The sequence below is a fragment of the Alexandromys fortis genome, unplaced genomic scaffold, assembly GCF_014885135.2.
Source record: "Alexandromys fortis isolate MF-2015 unplaced genomic scaffold, M_Fortis_MF-2015_v1.1 scaffold_139, whole genome shotgun sequence".
In the NCBI taxonomy this organism is placed as follows: domain Eukaryota; kingdom Metazoa; phylum Chordata; class Mammalia; order Rodentia; family Cricetidae; genus Alexandromys; species Alexandromys fortis.
Window position 1 is genome coordinate 3,052,061 of NW_026068020.1, and position 18,116 is coordinate 3,070,176.

The 18,116-nt window shown below is 48.2% G+C and overlaps 1 protein-coding gene across 5 annotated transcripts in view; it reads right to left on the minus strand.

Moving 5' to 3' along the window:
* The window catches only part of Agap1 (ArfGAP with GTPase domain, ankyrin repeat and PH domain 1), a 446,708-nt gene that overhangs the window by 256,161 nt on the left and 172,431 nt on the right, over nucleotides 1-18,116 (minus strand). For all 5 annotated transcript variants that reach the window (XM_050163111.1, XM_050163110.1, XM_050163109.1 and 2 more), the window contains exons 5-6: nucleotides 15,181-15,322; nucleotides 11,756-11,890 (exon numbers count right to left, since the gene is read on the minus strand). In XM_050163111.1, the coding sequence (XP_050019068.1) occupies nucleotides 11,756-11,890; nucleotides 15,181-15,322 (277 nt within the window). The remainder of the gene's footprint in view (nucleotides 1-11,755; nucleotides 11,891-15,180; nucleotides 15,323-18,116) is intronic.

The window sequence follows — 18,116 nt, forward strand, 5'->3', positions numbered from 1 at the left end:
CACAGCTGCACACGGTCTCTCTGGGGGCTCTGCACACACTCTTTCTAGGCCTTCGTCACTTCTGTTACTCTCATCTCCCGCTTCAGACGGTCTGCAGCACAGCCACTCCTGGAAGAGGTGCTGGGATGATGCCGCCACTGGGCTAAGAGGACCACAGCCCAATCTTTTCTCTTCAGTGCTTCCAATAGTGAAAAATCTGGGCAGCAGAAAGGCTGAAGGAACTTGAGGTTCTGGAAGGAAGGCTCCAAGCTGGTGCTGGCATCTGCTGTGTGCAGGGCTTGGTGAGCTGCACTGGGTCTCTTGGATAGAGGCAGCCATGGCAGCTCCATGCAAATGAGTACCAAGTGAAAGCCCGGAAGGGAGGTGACTCTCCACAGGCAGGAGGTGTCTTAGCTACAGAGGCGGCCTTCTCTAGGGAGCTTCACGGAGAGCGAAGAAAGTTCACCCCCAGCGGCAACTGTAAACCATCCAATCTGTGTTGGGGGCTGAACTCTGGTCCTCTGAAAGAGCAACATGTGCTCCTGTTGTACCATCGCTCCAGCACCTCCAATTTTATTCTGAATGTTTTAGAAATTAATAGAAGTGCAGTAATTATAAAATGTTAGGCCAGGACTATAGCTCGGTTTTTAAAGTGCTTGCCTGGCATGCACAAAGCTCTGGATTCGAACCCAGAACCACATAAAGTAGGTGTGGTGGCAGGAATACGAAAGGCTCAAGGACACCCACTTATAGAGCTGAGGCCAGCCGGGAGACAGGAAAACCTATCCCGAATAAACTAAAACAAAATGCAGTGTCTAATGGCGGGGTTCATAGACCATTTTTATTGGCATCTTTATTGTTTTTTTCCTAACATGTTTCTGAGCAGATACAAAGTATACACAAATCTACTGAAATCTACTTTACTAGAAATGCATGTGAATTTTAACTGTGAGAGACGCAAGGACGTGATGGCATCCGCAGGCAATAAAGTCATCTGCTTCCAGGGCCAAAAAGTCACGTGTGCCAATCAGGCTGCCTCTGCTGCCATCTTCCCAGTGACCAATGGCGGAGGGTGAGGTGGCACATGACTCAGTTGCTTTCACACAACAGCTTTTAAACCCCACCCCATTCTGCAGGTGGCATTTTCAGCAGCGGAGTGGCTGCCTGCTAGAACAGCCTTTCTGGAGCACACGCATTCCTTACGGATCACTTCATTCATCACACCTTCTAACAGCCCCAACCCGCGCATGCAGCACCAACTGGGGTGACAATTTGGAAGACAGAGGATGGGCCAGTGAGGCTCTAGTATCTCTGCTGCTTGAATGTGACTTAAAACAAAAGTTTTCAACTTTATTATTGTAGTGTATGCTTGAGTATATACATGATGTGAGTGTGTGTGCATGCATGCATCACAGCACATATGTGGAGGCCAGGGGACAACTCTGCGTCGTTGACTGTCTCCTCCTTCCTTTAGGTGGGCTCCAGAGATCGAACTCAAGATCATTAGGTCAAGGTTGTGCAGCAAGCCCCTTTCCTCAACAAGCCATCTCTCCAGCCCCTAAAGCTCGACTTTTAATAACATGTCAGTATTATCCACCAAAACAGCAAAAGAAAATCTAGACTATTTCATGTAAATGCTTCTGGCACCCCCTAGTGGCAGCTCGCGAGATTACAAAAGCACTGGGCCTTGCATGCATACCTTGTAGACCCTGTGAAGAAAGGTAGGTAGAAATAGTCTGCATGCTGGCTATAGCCAGTGAGTCCAAGACTCTAATTATATGAAACAAAGAGCACTTGAAGCATTTTGGTTCGATAACAGGTAAGATTTTAGCCACAGTGGACTAAGAACATGATTCTGGTAAGGACTCGCTTGTCAGAATCTGGGTATGAACCCCAGCACTGCAAAGGAAAGTAAATAAATACATAACCAAGGTCTTTCCAATGGACACTTAAAACCAAGGTAACACAAAAGTCAAACACAGAGGGCTGAATGTGTCTGTTCTCCACTGAGCATGTATGCCCCAACAGGATGGCAGCCCCTGCTCACCAGAGAAGGAGGGGTGAAGCAAAACAAGGCCTTGGGCCTCTCTACCTCTAAAAGCCACCCAGTCTATAAGTCAGGCAAGAACTGAATTCATACAGTAAGTACAAAATACTGGTGCAAAGATGGGTGTGTTTCCTAGCATGATGGCACTGGTATTTTTATTTTCTTACTATTGTCACGAAATTCATATAAAGGGCTGCCCGAGATCTGAGACAGCAAGGGTGAAGTGACAAAGGCGGACGGCAGGGTGCAGGCCTCTCTCACAGCAGGGGTGACGGGATGAGAGTTTCACTGCCATCTCTGCTATGCCCTTGCTCAGAAGCCTGGGCATCCCCAACTGAGCAAAACCCAGGTTTGCACATCAGGTACCAGGGACGTGTTCTTGGTGAAGGGGGCCAGCACAAATAGGGAACCGTGATTGAGACCGGGGTGGCACCCGAAGAGCCAGGTGCAAAATGAGACATCGACCACATGCTCTCTCTGCCATCCATACCCTTTCGGGAAGGGAGCCCCCATGTCCACAGCTGGCCGTGGAACAAGTCTTTTTCTTCTGGTTGTCAAGATGGCTCAGCACATAAAAGCAATTGCTGTGTAAGCCTGGCAACCTGAATTTTACTCCCAGACATCAAGGACCAGTGGTTCAAGCCTGTGATCTCAAAGCTCAGAGGGCTGAAACAGGAAGAATCAAGTTCAAAGCCAGCCTGGACTACAGAGTGAGATCCCGTCTCAAGAAAACAAAACAGGGCTTAAAGTTTTCCAAGTCTATAATTCAACAAGTCCTCGGTTCTCACTTCTTAGGCTGGGGTGCTATGCCAGGAGGTGAGCCATCCAGTAAAGACTGCCAAGCACTGAAGCACCGATTCTGCAGAGACATCAACAAAGCAGAAAAACCAGAGTCTAGGAGACCAGCAGCCATCAGAGCCATTCAGGGAACCAAGCCAAAGTCCGGCAATCACAGCACAGAGAAGGTGCTTGCGTGCACACCACACCTCGGGAGGAGGTGTCCCTGAGCGGTTGGTCATGCCCAGGATGTAGGTGTTCATCCCCATGGCTCACCTCCTGTGGTTTATAACTTTGGAGACAATGAACCACATCTCCCTACTCTAGTGCTCAGAGCTTTGCAGTAAACATTTCCTTTGGACAAATGAGTAATCCGCTCTTCCAGGTTCACGCTGCTCGAATCAAGAAGCCTGGGGTAGCTGTTTGCATACTGCACACATTAACCCCAGAATTCAGAGCTCATCTCTGGGGACACCAGTCATTTACTCCAAGCTCCCCAACTCTGGGGCCAACACCTGGTCAGGACCACTCTACGACACAGGAGAAATGTCACAATAAACACTTCCCACCTTACAAGGTCAGTATTGTGAGGATCACATCTACTTCTCCACAAACTTGGCAAGTGGAGCACTGCCGATCAAGCATTCGTAGCCTGTGCCTTGATGAAGATTATTAAAGCAGAGAAGAAGAGTTACCAAGCACGAACTTCAAAAGAGTGGAAACATCAGCTACAGACTGCAACCGCTCTCAACTGTCCTATTTAAGGGACATTTCTTTATTCTTCTGATCAATGCCTCCACGGAGGGCTAAATAGGTCAAAAAGCACATGACTGTTCAATCATTTTAAAAACATTAGGAAGAGCAGAGTGCCATAGCATTATGAACAGATTATGAACAAAAATAAAAGCCATTTGTATGCATTAATGATACATCAAGCTAATTCAAGCTGGCGAAAGTCATTAGGGGAAAATCCTGGGGCAAAACATGGCAGTGACGCCGAGGCACAGACGTGGAGTAAAATAACCATTTTCTATGTCATTGATAAAATTAATTCTATAAGCCAGAGATGAGTCCTAACATGAACATCAGAACAGAGAGCAGTCGCTCATAGTGTGCTTAATGACCTAATTCTGGCATCCTGAGAACTGACACAGACGTTTCTTGCAGATACAAGCATCCGTGCACAGAGCGTTTCCCAGAAGAGGCACAGCATGGAGAATTCCAGACTTAGGGTAAGGAACTGTCACAAAAAACAAAAACAACAAAAAAAAACCAACCTCCATGCTACCGTCTGTTTGCCTGCAATAGAACGTGCTGTCTTCCTACTGTATGTCTCTGTAGTAAACGCTGGGGACGGCGAGCTTACGAAGAAAGGTTGATGGGGACTCAACAGTTTGAGAGTTGTTCCCATGGTGAACTGGGACTGGGCTCACTGTTCTGCCCTCAGACGAGGCTGGCATGTCCCTCTGTGAGCAGTTAAGGTGCCGTGTGACTAGAACGCAAAGGCCTGAAGCCCCCGTACCAAGTACTGCCCCTGAAAGGTTCCATTTCCCCATCAATGAAGCTGAAGGCCAAGATGTCATTTAACACAGGGACCACCAGGACACTTCAGATCCAAAGACAGACAGAAAAACTCTCCTCAAGAGTGACCCAAGACGGGACGTGAGACGCACAAGCATGTTAAGGCCAGCCTAGGCTACACAGTAAGATCCTATCTTCAAACAAAACCAAACCAAAAGAACTGGACTATAAGTCAGGCCCGGGTTGGTGTCCAATATCACATGAAGGAGGCACAGTAGCTTTCACCAGTAATTCTAGCTCTTGAGAGGTGGCAGGAAGAAGCTTTGGAGTTAAAGTTCATCATTGGCTACACAGCGAACTCAAGGGTAGCCTGGGCTACATGAGACCCTGTCCCCATAAGAAATCTCAGAACTGACCCCCAATCATTACAGCAGCAGCTGTGGTCGGAACCACAGACCTTAACCATCATTACGACAATGTCCACTGAAACATTTCCATTTTGCATGGGTGACTTTAGACACATCAATAAGCTAAGGCACGAACTCTTTAAAAGTCTGTCCTCCGAGTCCAATGGACCATAGATAAAAATGGCAGGTCCAATGAAACAGGCACACTCATAACTGAAGTGACTGAAATAATAACGTTCAGAAACTCTTGGCTGAAAAGAATCCCAACCCCCTGTGGAAAAGCTCAGTGTCACTTAAACTAATCTCACCCTGCCACCATGGTGTTTAAAGAGTGCACCAGAGGCTGCAGGTGTTTAAAGAGTGCACCAGAGGCTGCACCAGATGTGTGGCTCGTCCAAGGGCCATGTGCTTGTCCGGAGCCCAACACGGATGTCAGAATTTCTGAATACAAATTTAATATAAGCAAACAAATATTTGCGTTTAGTCCTTTTTCATTTTTCAAGTCTCTGAATGTTTTATTACACAACAGCCTATATCTTAGTGTTGACACTAACTGTTTCAGTCTGTGGTTGAACCCGCTGATATGAGGCTACTGTAGGCTGGAAAATTTACTTGATTTGAAGGGACACGTGCATACAAAGTTAATGGCGATATCATGTCTTATAAAAAATGGTCACTATAATACACACTATGTATGCAGGGGCTGGAGGGGTGGCTCAATAGATAAGAACACGAGCATTGGGAACTCATGTTCAATTCTCGGTACCTATGTGACAGCTCATAACCATCTGTAACTATAGCTCCAGTGAATCTGAAACCTTCCCTAGGTCCCTGCAGGTGCTAGGCATGAAAATGGCACACAGACATTCAAAATACACTCACGCACACCACTAAAAATTAACTGATCCCATATGCACAAAGCTACAGCACAGAGAGAAGAGAGGTTAACCCTGACCTACCCAGCTTTCTCCCACCTATGGCTGGATCAGATGTGAGCTCCCGAGCCCGAGCTGACTGTCTGGGAGACAACCTGCTGATTCTCAATTCTATCAGACTGTACTGTGTGAGGTGCCATCAGGCGATGACAGCCAGAGACGCTGTTGACACGGACAGCAAGGTGGTCGCCAATCATCTTAGGAAGCATCTGAGGACGCTCACTAGCTGCCTCTCGAGCTTGGAACATGCTTTCTGTCCCTCTTCCCACTTCAGCAGTGGACAGCAGCACTGAGCCTCATGCAGGGGAGAAATCTCCCATTGCCTCTCGCTCTTGTTCTGAGATGCCACACCCTGCTAACCAAGTGTCACTAGAACATCAGACCTGCCCATCCCACCCCTCCACAAAGCCGGCCCTTACTGTTGTGAGGAGACTGTAGCTCCAGCTATGACAATTCTAAGAGTCTTAACAAGTTTTCAACACTGAAGATCAGTAAGCATTGTGGGAGACAGGAGAACTGGGGAGGACTTGGAAAAGTGTAGGCAGAACAGAAATGCCAGCTTTGTGGGGCACCAGAGGCATCGTGTGACACTGGGAGCAAATCTCTCACCAGAACCAAAGAGAGCATGTTAACAGAGCCTGGCTCCTCAGTTCCTCCGTCCAATTATTTTCAATGCCCCAAACCCTTTCAGATCAACAATGGCTGGCTTGCTTGCTTGCTTGCTTCCAAAGATGAAATCTTACTTGAATGTATCCTTTTGCCAAAATGCATTTAATTTTCCATAAACAAAGGAGAAAACCAATGATAACAGAAATAAGTAAGAACCCCACTGCCTCCCAAATGAGGATGAAGGATGAGGCAGGCCTGAGTGACGGTTCTGTGGCAGCAGCACGACAGAACGGCCTGAGATGCCCCAGCCCAGACAAAGACCCACATGTAGTGATGCCCTAGCATTGCCGTCGGGCTACACAAGCAGGCTCCTTAACACAGCTGCCACGCTCTGGGTGCTTCAGCGATTAGAAAGGGGCAAGTTGCAGGTGTGTGTTAGCAGGGTGCTTCTGTTTGTACCAGGATTTCGGTCTGTGGAAGCAGTAGAACCAAGGTAAGCTGAGGCCTCCTATGTAGCCAAGAGGTAGGAGACCTCTCGGTACAGGTTCCCAACCAGTATTTTCACACAGGTTAGCTATCTGTCACCAGGCAGGGACAGGAGGCAACAGAATGACTAAACACAGCTTTCCAGATGTTAACTGAAGTATAAATGTAACCCAGCAAGGGTGATGGAGTTACATCAGAAGACTGTCCCACACATTCCCAGAACAGAAGTCACCCTGACAGATGGCTGCCACGTGCCAGGATGACAGGTGTCAGCCCACAAAGGAAGCTCTGGGAAGTGAGGGCCAGGGATGTGACCATGGTTTTCAGAATCTTCTGACAAGGGGTTTCCTGTTCGCCTGCACCACAGTGGAAGTTCATCATTTCATTTGACAAGAACAGCAAATCTAAACAGGAAAGAACTCCCACGTGAGATCTGTGGTGGTTTGAATAGAAACGGTCCCCGTAGGCTCATATATTTGAATGCTTGGTCATTAGGGGGTGGTGCTACTTGACAGGGGTTGGGAGGTGTGGCCTTGTTGAAGCAGGTTTGGTTAGCGGAAGAAATGGATCATGGGAGTGGGATCTGGGCTTTCAAATGCTCAGGCCAGGCCCAGTGTCTCTCTTCCTGCTGCCTGATGAACTCTCAGCTACTCGTCCAGCACCATGTCTACCCAAGTGTTGTCATGCTTCCAGCCATGATGACAATGAACTAATTAGACCTCTGAACCAGTAAGTCAGTCCCTGTTTTCCTTTGTAAGAGTTTAAGTGACCATGGTGTCTCTTCACAGCAACAGAACAGTGACTAAAACAAGATCTGTAGTCCTAGCACTTGGAAGGTAGAGTCAGAAAGAACATAGTTCAAGGTCATTCTCAGCCACACAGTAAGAGCAAGGCCACTCAGGGCCACAAAAGAAAAGACAGTCTTAAACCTCTCCTTCCCTGCCCCCTCCCTCCCTCTTTCTCTCACACACACATAGCAATTTTTAAAATTCAATATCAATAATAGCAAAACTTTTGTTTAAAACAAGAAAACAGCAACAGAAAAATCATTATCTGAAGAAACTAATTTTTCTCTAACTCATTATTTTCACATATCCATTTAAGCCCTAAGAGAACAAATACACAGACTGTTCAAAGGATTTAATGCTATCACAGAATAACTGCTTTAACTTTCAAAACATGGAAGCCAGTATGTGGCTTTCTCCCAGATACCCCAAGCAGCAAAGAACTGAAGAAAAGCAGACAGACTGAAGACACTGGCGGAGGTAGACCAGAGAATGAAGACAGGCCTGAAGCCCACAGCTGCCCAAGCCTATGCACCTGGCTTGCAGCTGCCCCAGCCACCTCCCACAGCTGCCCACACCTGTGCACCTGGTTTGCAACTGCCCCAGCCACCTCCCACAGCTGCCCACACCTGTGCACCTGGTTTTCAGCTGCCCCGGCCACCTCCCCAAGATACCACTAGTAATCCAGAGGGCTACATGCCTTAGGTCAGAGTCAGATGCTAGATCCAATCAAACAGAGTACACTAACCATGTAAAGCTTATTCAAAGGACTCCATGGAGATCAGACTGTCCTACTCCACAAGCCCACATAAACAAGCAGGGTGCGCAGGCTGAGAAGATGGGGAGAGGGCAGAGAACACCCTGGACCATCATACCCATCCCTACTTCTCCAACGTAGGCAAGAAGCAGCTTACATTTCAAGCAAACGTCCACCCTCCCAAAGCTGGTGGACCCAAACCTCCTAATGGATGGAACCCTTATACTGCACATGCTGCCCACCTCCAGCCTAGTACACCTAGTACAAATGCCGAGCCTAGGTGAGCAATGAGCAACACAGCCGGGCTACACACCTCCAGACCCTAGGCTACAGAATGTCCGCAGTGCCACGCACAGGCCACAGGCTCAGAGGCAAGCAGACAGAATTCTGCTTCTCTTCCCATGTTACAATTTACCCGTTTTGGAACACCAAGAGGCCACACTGACACACGAAGACTGTCTTAGAGCTGGCCAGCCAACCAATGGGAACGCCAATGCACTCTCAAGTCTGAGGACCTGGCTTGCTGGGTTTTAATGACAAAATGGCCCAGAGTCCGGTTAAGGTTTAAAGCTCTGGGCTCCCCACAAGGCAGAGGCAATCCAAGCTATGTCCTTTCAATCAAGTTGCCTCATTTCTTTTCCTGAGCCTCAGGTACACTTGTATATCTATTTCTCTGTGGTACTGGGAACTGAACTGTGGGCCTCACACTCACTCCCCAAGTGTTTTACCACTGAGTCACATTCCTTGTTCTCAATCGAGTTTTCTTTCTCTTTCCTTGAGACAGGATGCTGCCATATAGTCCAGGTGGGCTCCCAACTCATGACCTCCCTGCCTCAGCCTCTTGGTGCAGAGATTGTGCTCCTCAGTCTCTGTAAGTTTAAAGAGGCCGAGGGTTGCTTTGTCTTTTTCCCAAAAACTTTGCGACTACTTATCACACTTACGCTCTAATGAAAGGAGCTTCTGGTTTAAGTAAGAGAAAACATCTACCACGTAAAGACCACATATGCGCAGGAATATAACCTCAATCTAATGTTTAAAAACTTCTCTTCATATAAATGAAAACACTTTAAAAACAAACAAAAATCTGCCACATTTGGATGTTCTGACGCCATGGCCATTACTTCCTTTTGAGACTCTAAAAGTCAAATGTTCATTGTGCTTGTTCTAAAATAAGTACAATGAATGGAAGTCTGCAGCCTGTGGAAAAAGACCCCAAAACACACTGTGTGACGTCAGTGAGAGGACGGGGAGTGGGTCCACACTGACATTACTGGAGCATTTTAGTCCTGGCATTGGGAATGAGCATCTTCCCTTCCTGGAGAGGACAACGGATGCCTCTGTCCCACAAATGGGTGTTAGATGTGACCCCAAGCTTTCTGCTGTGTGCTGGGGACTGAGCATCTATGTTGACCAAACTCCTACCTCGAACTCTGACCCTTCCCTGCCTTCATGAACTGCAAACAGGGCGGCAGGCCCTCATCAGGCCCTTGAACTTGGGTTCTGAGCATCCAGACCTATGGGAAAAGCTATCTGTTGTCTGAAACACTGTATAAGAATATGCTGCTGCATCAGGAGTGAACTGGAATGTTTCCCTGGCCTTTCCCGGTTTAGTGCCATGGCCCTGATGCCCCATTATCAATCTGCAAGGTTATGTGTGAACTGGTTCCTGCCATTATAGAAAACTCACGAGCATTAAACAGGATAAATGTAAGAAACAAGAAGTCATGGAAGAAAGTGAACCCATACAAGCATGCTCTGGTAGCCCACAAGGAACAACCATTCCCTGAGGGCTAGAGGTACCTGTTTTAGGCAGGGCGTCTCTGCTGGAACTCCTCTGAGCCCTCTACAGTCTCTAAGCAGGCGGCTGTATCTTAGAAGTCTAGCTATGGATGCAGGTAGTCAGCCAGGTCTGCCTATGACCCTGTCGGGGCTTTCCAATCTTTCAGCCGACTGGGTCAGCTTGCACTGGTGCCTGGGCCATTTAACAGTGATTGTAAACTTCGCTGTGAGTCAGAATGCATGCCTTGGAAAGACCTCAAGTGTTTCCTTGCTTAATCTTTACAGCTCCTTGGTTACCTAGGGAGCAGCGTGAGGCTGACAGCAGGGTGGCCAAGGAGCCCGGGATGCATGGGGATGGGGAAGGGAAGGCAGAACCCAGAGACGTCATGCTGCTTCTCAGGGCAATCCTAGGCTTCCTTGGATTTGTTACCAGGAAAGATGAAAAGCAGAGTGAGACAGAAGGAACAAAACAGGACCAAGTGCCAGAAAGCAGGTAACTGTGAGGCAGAGGAGGAAAGAGATGACAAAGTTCTGGAAGAGCCTGGCTGCCACAGGACGGGGGGAATACAGCCATGGAAATGTGGTCAGTGCTCACTTTACTACAACAGAAGAGCGGTCCCCACAATCCAGCTGGAGAGTTGGTGGGATATCCCAGACCACTTAGCCAAACAGTCCAAAGATTACGGTTTCTGTTTTCTGACTGGGTCTCCTGCAACCTAGGCTAGCCTCAAACCTAAAATGTAGCTCAATTCCTGAACCTCCTGACTCTACCTCCAAATGCCGAGGTTACAATCATATGCCACCATACCTAGTTTACATAGTGTTGGAAGTTGAACTTAGGACTTCATGCACGTTACAGATATTCTGCCGACAAAGCTACACTCTCAGCCCCTGTTCCCGGATTGCATTGCTGGTAAGTTTTGTTCGGGGTCTATGACCAGCAAGGCTTTTGACCTTTACCCTTCTCTAAGGATCCCGGGCCTGTATTACTCTGTTACCTGCCAATCTCCGACACAGAAGCAAGGGGCCAGAAGTGGCTTGTCATGTGTAGATTTAGACCAAAGGGCTCCGGACTGACTTCCCCCAACTGCCATCAGAAACAGGAACTTTCCTGGGGAGTTTCCTCCTAAGACCTCAACTTTTAAGCTGCTTTTTCTGCAGAACTTCTAGTCCCCGAGACTAGAGGCCACCCCTTCCTTCTGTCCTGTCTTACTGGGTTTTTTTCTCATAACTTACAGCTGGCATCACCTTCACTGACATGAGTACCCCCACCCCCAACTGCACTGTCTCTAGAGGTGGGCAGTCAAAAATAAACCAGTAAGATAAAACAGTTCCTTGGGCTGGCCCACACTCTTAGTCCCAAGTTATAACTTTATTATCTGGGGTTCAAAGTTTTTTCCCCAGGAACAGATGTCAAATATTTAAGCTTTTCATCCTGAAGACAGAGCCAGGTTGAGAAGGAGCAGTTACAGCCATGAATCTGAATACGGTGGCATTGACGGAGCTTTGAGTAGCACAGTGACACACAGGTGCCATGGAGGACCGCTCTACAGTGCCCCCTCCTCCTCTGAGCACAGGTCTGAAGGTGGAACTAGAAGCTGCTGTGTGCTCCAACACAGACGCCCACACACTGTAGGGTGGGAGTCGTGTGTCACAAAGCCCTAGGCATTTACCGTCCTGGAAGACCCGCTCCACGTTGAGCCCATAGGTGGCGCACGTCTCATAGTACGTGCACCGTTTCAGGTCGTTGGAGAGTTTCCGTGCCCTGGCATCGTCGATGACCCGCGGGTTGGTGGAACTTATGGCATCTGCAACAGACAAGGACAGTGAGCTCGTTAGCAACTGCTTCCCACGACTCTAGAACCCACGTGACAAACCTGTCCCACAGGCATTGCTTTCTACTGTTCTGGGACCCTTGCAACTCAAAACCCATCATAGCCAGTGCAGATATCATTCCTCCCAGAAGCTGCAATTCTGAAAATAATTCACCCAAAATAACAGGCTCAAGCTACAGAAGAGTGGGGGCAAGGAGGCCCACCCCTGCCCTGACATTTGGGAGGACTGCCTTCAAGGCCAGCATGAAAAGATTCATAAACCTATCCTTTGGGCTTGCTTCCTGGTGTGTCTCGAATAAATAAATATATAGATAACAATAACAAAAACAAACATAAACCCAATATTGATCTGGGACATTCAGTGACAATACAATTCCCAACAGAGGTTCCTCAGAGACAGCCCACCAGCGAACATCTGTCTTGCTGGACAAGTGCGTCAACAAATCATTTACACCAACTACGGAAAGAGGCCCTTTAGAAAGGTCTAAACATCACTTCAAGCAAAACAGGAAGGGAAAAAACAATTAGAAACCATAACTTCTTAAATTCTGTGTGTAATTCGGGAAGCACAGGCCATTGAGACCCCACCTAAGCCCTCATTTTATTTAGCCTGGGGCCCCGGCAATCCTGTAGCTGCTCCTCCCACAGATGAATACAGTTCTGTGTCACAGAGGCGTCTCTGGGCCTGCAGCTAGGCTCAGCTCTACCTGGCCCCATCTTGCACCCACTTTAACTTGGCAATTTTCCAAACCCTGCTTCTCCTTCTATTTGCAAGTCTTTGGGGGTAGAGCTGACCTAACTTAAAGAACACTGAGCCCCCTTTACCCCCGGCAATCACCCATGTTTCCCCGCCAAGAGTAGGCACAGCACTCATCCTTGCCTTAGAAGACACACTGAGCTCAGCAACTCGCCAGCACTGACCTCTGAAAGCCTAGTATACATAAGGGTGAACGGCTCTTCAGCTCCTTGCAACTTAACAACCTCTGGCCTCTAAAACTCCCTTCCCTAGCCAGTAGAAAGGAAACCGTGTACCCTCTCCTACCACCTAACCAGCCTAACTACCTATGGCCACAGTAGTGGCACAGGTGTCTTGGAAGCCCAGTGAGCATGGGTACTGACAGCAATCATGGGAAAGTCACATACAGTCCAGCTTCTTGCCGTAAGTGCCCTGAGTCCCATAGCCCATCACCAGCAAAAATTAAGCAGGGCCTCGGAACAACTGGTCCCACATTGAGATCTAAGAGATAAAAACAAACCTCGACCATGGTCAAGTCCTATGTTCACAGACAGATCCTTGACATATGACTTCCTTCTACCCATTCCTCAGTTTACCCTTCCAGAGCACTGCGAGACAAGCAGGGTCACTGGTCACAGTAGCTCTGGTCTAGGTGTGTGTGGGCCCAAGGCTTCTCCACCAACAAAAACAAACACTGGTATGTATGAGAAAATGCAGTAATCTAATCTGTTCTTTCTAGCCCAGCTGCGAGCCAAGCGTCACCAAGAGTAGGAAAGTACTGCAGTCCACAGGGCTCTTAACACACCAGGCCAGCTGCTGAGAACTGCCTGGCCAGCCAGAGGGGAAGCACTCATTCAGAATTCCTCGCTCCTGCTCCAAGACAGCTGTGGGGAAAACCTGCCCACGAGATGCACGGGCCTGAAACACCATTTGAAGGCCTTCCAGAGCCGTATCTCAGCCACGCTGCCCATGCCGCCCACTGCCATCCTCTGGGGGTAGGATTCAGGACTTCCTTAGGTACAAAATGCAAAGATGTGCCAATCCCTCCCATGAGATGGTGTGATACTTGAATAGGACATGTATTATCTGCCTACATACTTCAAGTCATATCTGGGTTACCTACGATATCTGTATAGCATGTGCACTGTGTACAACACTTACGAATTCAGTATAGACTTCTTTAAAAAACAATGTCTTTTTAGATAGAGTCCCACTGTGTAGCTCTAGCTGGCCTGGAACTTGTTACAATGACCAGGCTGGCCTTGAACTTCCACTTGAGCGCTGCTATCAAAGGCATGGGCCACCATACGAGGACATTGTTTTGTATTTTGAGACATTCTAATTCTGTAGCCCAGTCTAGCCTTCAGTGGCTATCTGTCTTCCTCAACCTCCCTAGTGTCAGGACCACACGCGTGCACCACCACACGTATATTTAGTTTTCTGAATCCTCTCTGGTTGGGCCCCATGAAGACAGGAAGGTTGATGGCACAGCAGTAAGAACCGAGGCACTGTCTCTAGGTGACCAGCAGAGGGAGCTCTAGGAACAAAGATGTCTGGTTTTAGGTTAGGTTGCCCTTTGGAGCCGCAGATTTCAGAAGCCGAGACCACTGCAGGCACTAAAATACAAGAGAGCCGGGCGATGGTGGCGCATGCCTTTAATCCCAGCACTCAGGAGGCAGAGGCAGGCGGATCTCTGGGAGTTCGAGGCTAGCCTGGTCTACAAGAGCTAGTTCCAGGACAGGCTCCAAAGCCACAGAGAAACCTTGTCTCGAAAAACAAACAAAACAACAACAACAACAACAAAAACACACAAGAGAGAAAGAATGTTCTCTATGAAAATGTAACTCCATTATTTTACAAGTAACAAACTGAGGACATTCAGTCTGTCCATCAATACACTACTTCTCCAACCGTGCCCAGAGTTTGACTTGACTGCGCTTCAACTAGTAAATGCCAGATTTACCAATTCTAACAGAAATAACAAAAGTAGTTCAAAATTGACAAAAACCAAAAAGGAACATTATAATTTTGCTTAAGTTCTTGGTTGGACTCCAGTGGCCAATGAGAGTGAGTCTGACTTAGTGACAATCACTAAGGGGCCTTGACATGGAAGACAGTAAGAACCAGAGCCCCAGATTCCCTGGGCTGTGAAAAAGCTGCTGAGATTCCTGGAGACAGAAAGGGTGAGGCTATCAGAGCTAGTATTCATTTAAAGGGACACTAAAAGTTGAAATAAATCACGTATTTGTTTTAATAAAAATAAATAAAAGCAACCTAATTAAAAGGTGTCTTGTGCAAAAGTCATTAAGGCATCATAATGCAGGAAACACTGGAGTGGGTTTTCCCGAAGCTCCTGGGGTGTCTGTGGGGTGGGGTCATTTCTCTCTGAGGTTGACTGACTTTTCCATGGAACCAATCCGGAAACGCTTCAGCCTCCACTTCCATCGTCAAGTCATTCCAAATCCCTCCGTACTGGGAACATGTTCACAAAAAACTTCAAAAACACCCGTGCAGGGCTTGCACTTACCCTGCGTCCCCACCAGCACAAGTGGAATCTCACTGGTGTTCCTGTAGTTGGCCATTCGGCTGTAGTAGTGGTAGACAGTCTGGAAACTGATCTCATCCTCCAGGCTGAAGACAAAAATGACCGCGTCCACCCACATGGCAAACTGCAGAGAGAAGAGTGGAGAAGGGGCAGCTGAGGGAGGCGCAGGAGGAGGTGTCAGGCCATACCTCTGAGCACCAGGGCGCCCCGTGGCTGCTGCCTGCTCCCTACTGCGGCTAAGACACCAAAGTCTTCCATGTATGCATGGGAAAGGGACACCCCCACTCTCCCGGCCCCGTGTTCCCACCAGGGCCCTTTACTTTCTGAGAACCCAGTGTGTGATCTTAAGAGTCGACCTTCTGGCCTAACCCTGTAGATAGAAGGCTCCCCATCTGGGGACAGGTGTGTGTGTGTGTGTGTGTGTGTGTGTGTGTGTGTGTGTGTGTGTGTGTGTGTGTGGAGGAGGGCACTGCTCCTCTGTGGCCACACAGTCTGCTCAAAACTGTCGTGGTGCCCACACTGCCTACCACCTGAGACAGATGGTGCCTTTTCTGGAGAGTTCCTGGTACATTCCAAACTCATTCAGCTCCCTGCTGGGAAATTACTACTTATTTTTAGTAAAGTTAAAAGGGGAGCAGTGAGGTTAATATATACCCAGCCCTCTCATGTCATCTTATTTACAGCAGCTCCCAGGGAGGGTGAAGCCGAGGGAGTGGGGCTCCCCGCAGTGCCCAGGAACCCACTCTCACAGAAGCTGACATGGTAGCGTCTAGATCCTATCTGAGTCTGGCACCAAACACCCTTCTCTTTATGTGTATAAAGAAACAAGAGAGCCCCTTCTCTAAAAGAAGCTTATCCTGGGTGTTTATGGCCAAAGCAGGGCTCCCTAACCATCACTGCACGCGCACACACATTAACAAAGAACGCCCATCTACAACAAACCATGCTCATTTAAATGTGGAGTATTTACACAAGAGTCTTAAAAACCCTCGTGTTCGAACGGCTCATGCTCAAGTCAAAATGACCTTGTGGCAGAGCTTTCTTGAGGCAGACCCACAGGCACTGGCAGATGCACAGGACAAAGTGTAGTAATGCCTGCACAGAAGCCCGAGGACTGTCTGACATGGTGCCTTTACCTCGGTGATAGCTGATGTCAACTGTTGACTTAACCAATCTATGATCCAATAGGAGACTGGCCTCTGAGCTTGTCTACGGGAGACTACTTTGATCATGCTGATAGGGATGAAAAGACATACTCACAGTGGGCAGAATCACCCTCTCGGTGTAGATCCTGGACTGTGTAAAATGGAGTGAGCTGAGCACTGGCATAAATGCCCTGTTTTCTGCTCCTGGCTGTGAATGTCATGAGACTCGCTAGTTCAGGTTCCCTGCTGCCCTGACTTGCCTGAAATGATGGGCTGCACCCTGGAATTCTGGGCCAGACAAACCCTCCCTCTACTGACTTATATTAATATGTCAGTGTATTTTACCACAACAAAGAAGCAACTAAGGCGCAGCCTCTTTCTGGAGGTGGAAAACGGAAGGTCTTGTCCTGTACATCAGCACAGGACAGGGGCTAAGTAAGTGGCCTCAGGGAGGTGGCAGGCAGCCCCTGACTCGAAATCTGAAACACATCTCTATCTCTATGCAGAGGATAAGTCCCCCTGCCCACTTCTCTAAAGGATCCTGCATCAGAAAATTGCAATTTTGAAGGGAAAAAAATGAAGGGCAATAAAGTAGTAGTGTCCGCCACACCCAAAGCTAACAGCAGTAACAATTAAAAAAGAAAACAACACGAACAAACAAACAAAAATCCACTGTCAGTTTCTTTTAGGAGGCCATGCCTTCAGGTAGAGTCTATCAGCAGATTTATAACAATGCGAAGAGAGAAACCATGCCCACAAGTGAGCAAGGCTCTGCGTGATGTTCCACAGACAAGTCTTTAACCAGGGGAAACGTGGACTAGACATCACTTAAGGAAGAGCCCGCACTAGAGCAAGGGCTGTGTGCTCCGTTTCTCTGAGGACACACTCTTCTCAGGGAGCCCACACTGAAATCTCAGAGCAGGACGCACTCCTGCATACCAAGTCAAGTGAGGAGGACAGATTCTGTCTTTGAGTGGCACTGGTCAGAAGCCAGAGGTGGCCGTGATCCAGCAGAAGGTGGAAAGTGTTCAGGGAGCACGCCCTCTAATACTACGCAAGCCACATTGTCATTTTCTATGTGCCTTCATGGTCTTTATTGTACGCTCAGGTATACCGTGTGATGTTCAGGTCAGTTTGACAGCATCTAGAAACACGTGGGAGATGGTCTCTGGCCATATCTGTTGGTGGCTACCTTGGCTGAGTGGGGGTGTGAAAGTCCACCCACTGTGGGTGACACCATTCCCTAGCTGGGATCCTGGACTGTGAAAGTGGAGAAGGGGGCTGAGGGGCAGAATGCGGTCAACACTCTGCTTCCCAGTGGTGGATGTGGTGTGACCAGCTGCTTCAATGGTGGATTTGGTGTGACCAGCTGCTTCCACCTTCTGGCCATGACGGACTGACTGTGCCTTTGAACTGTGAGTCAGAATAAACCCTTTCGGCCTTCATTTGTTTTTCATGGGGCATTTTAACACAGCATCAGCAAAAGAAGCTAAGATACTGCAACAATGACACTAAGGGGAAAATTTTTATCTCCGTACCCCTGACTATGCCTTCTAATGGCTTTTCATAGCTCAACTGGCAGCATTCTCCTGGACCGTGGTGTTACAGAGTGATGGAAATACAGCAACTCACAGCATTTCCAGGGATGCTCGGTGCTTCAGCATCATCTACCTCAGTCACCACTGCTATCTAATCCATCTTTTACAGGGAGAGATGATCAAGACAGAAATGTCCTGTGTGTCTGCCCTGGATGGGCATGGGCTGAGTTTAGGT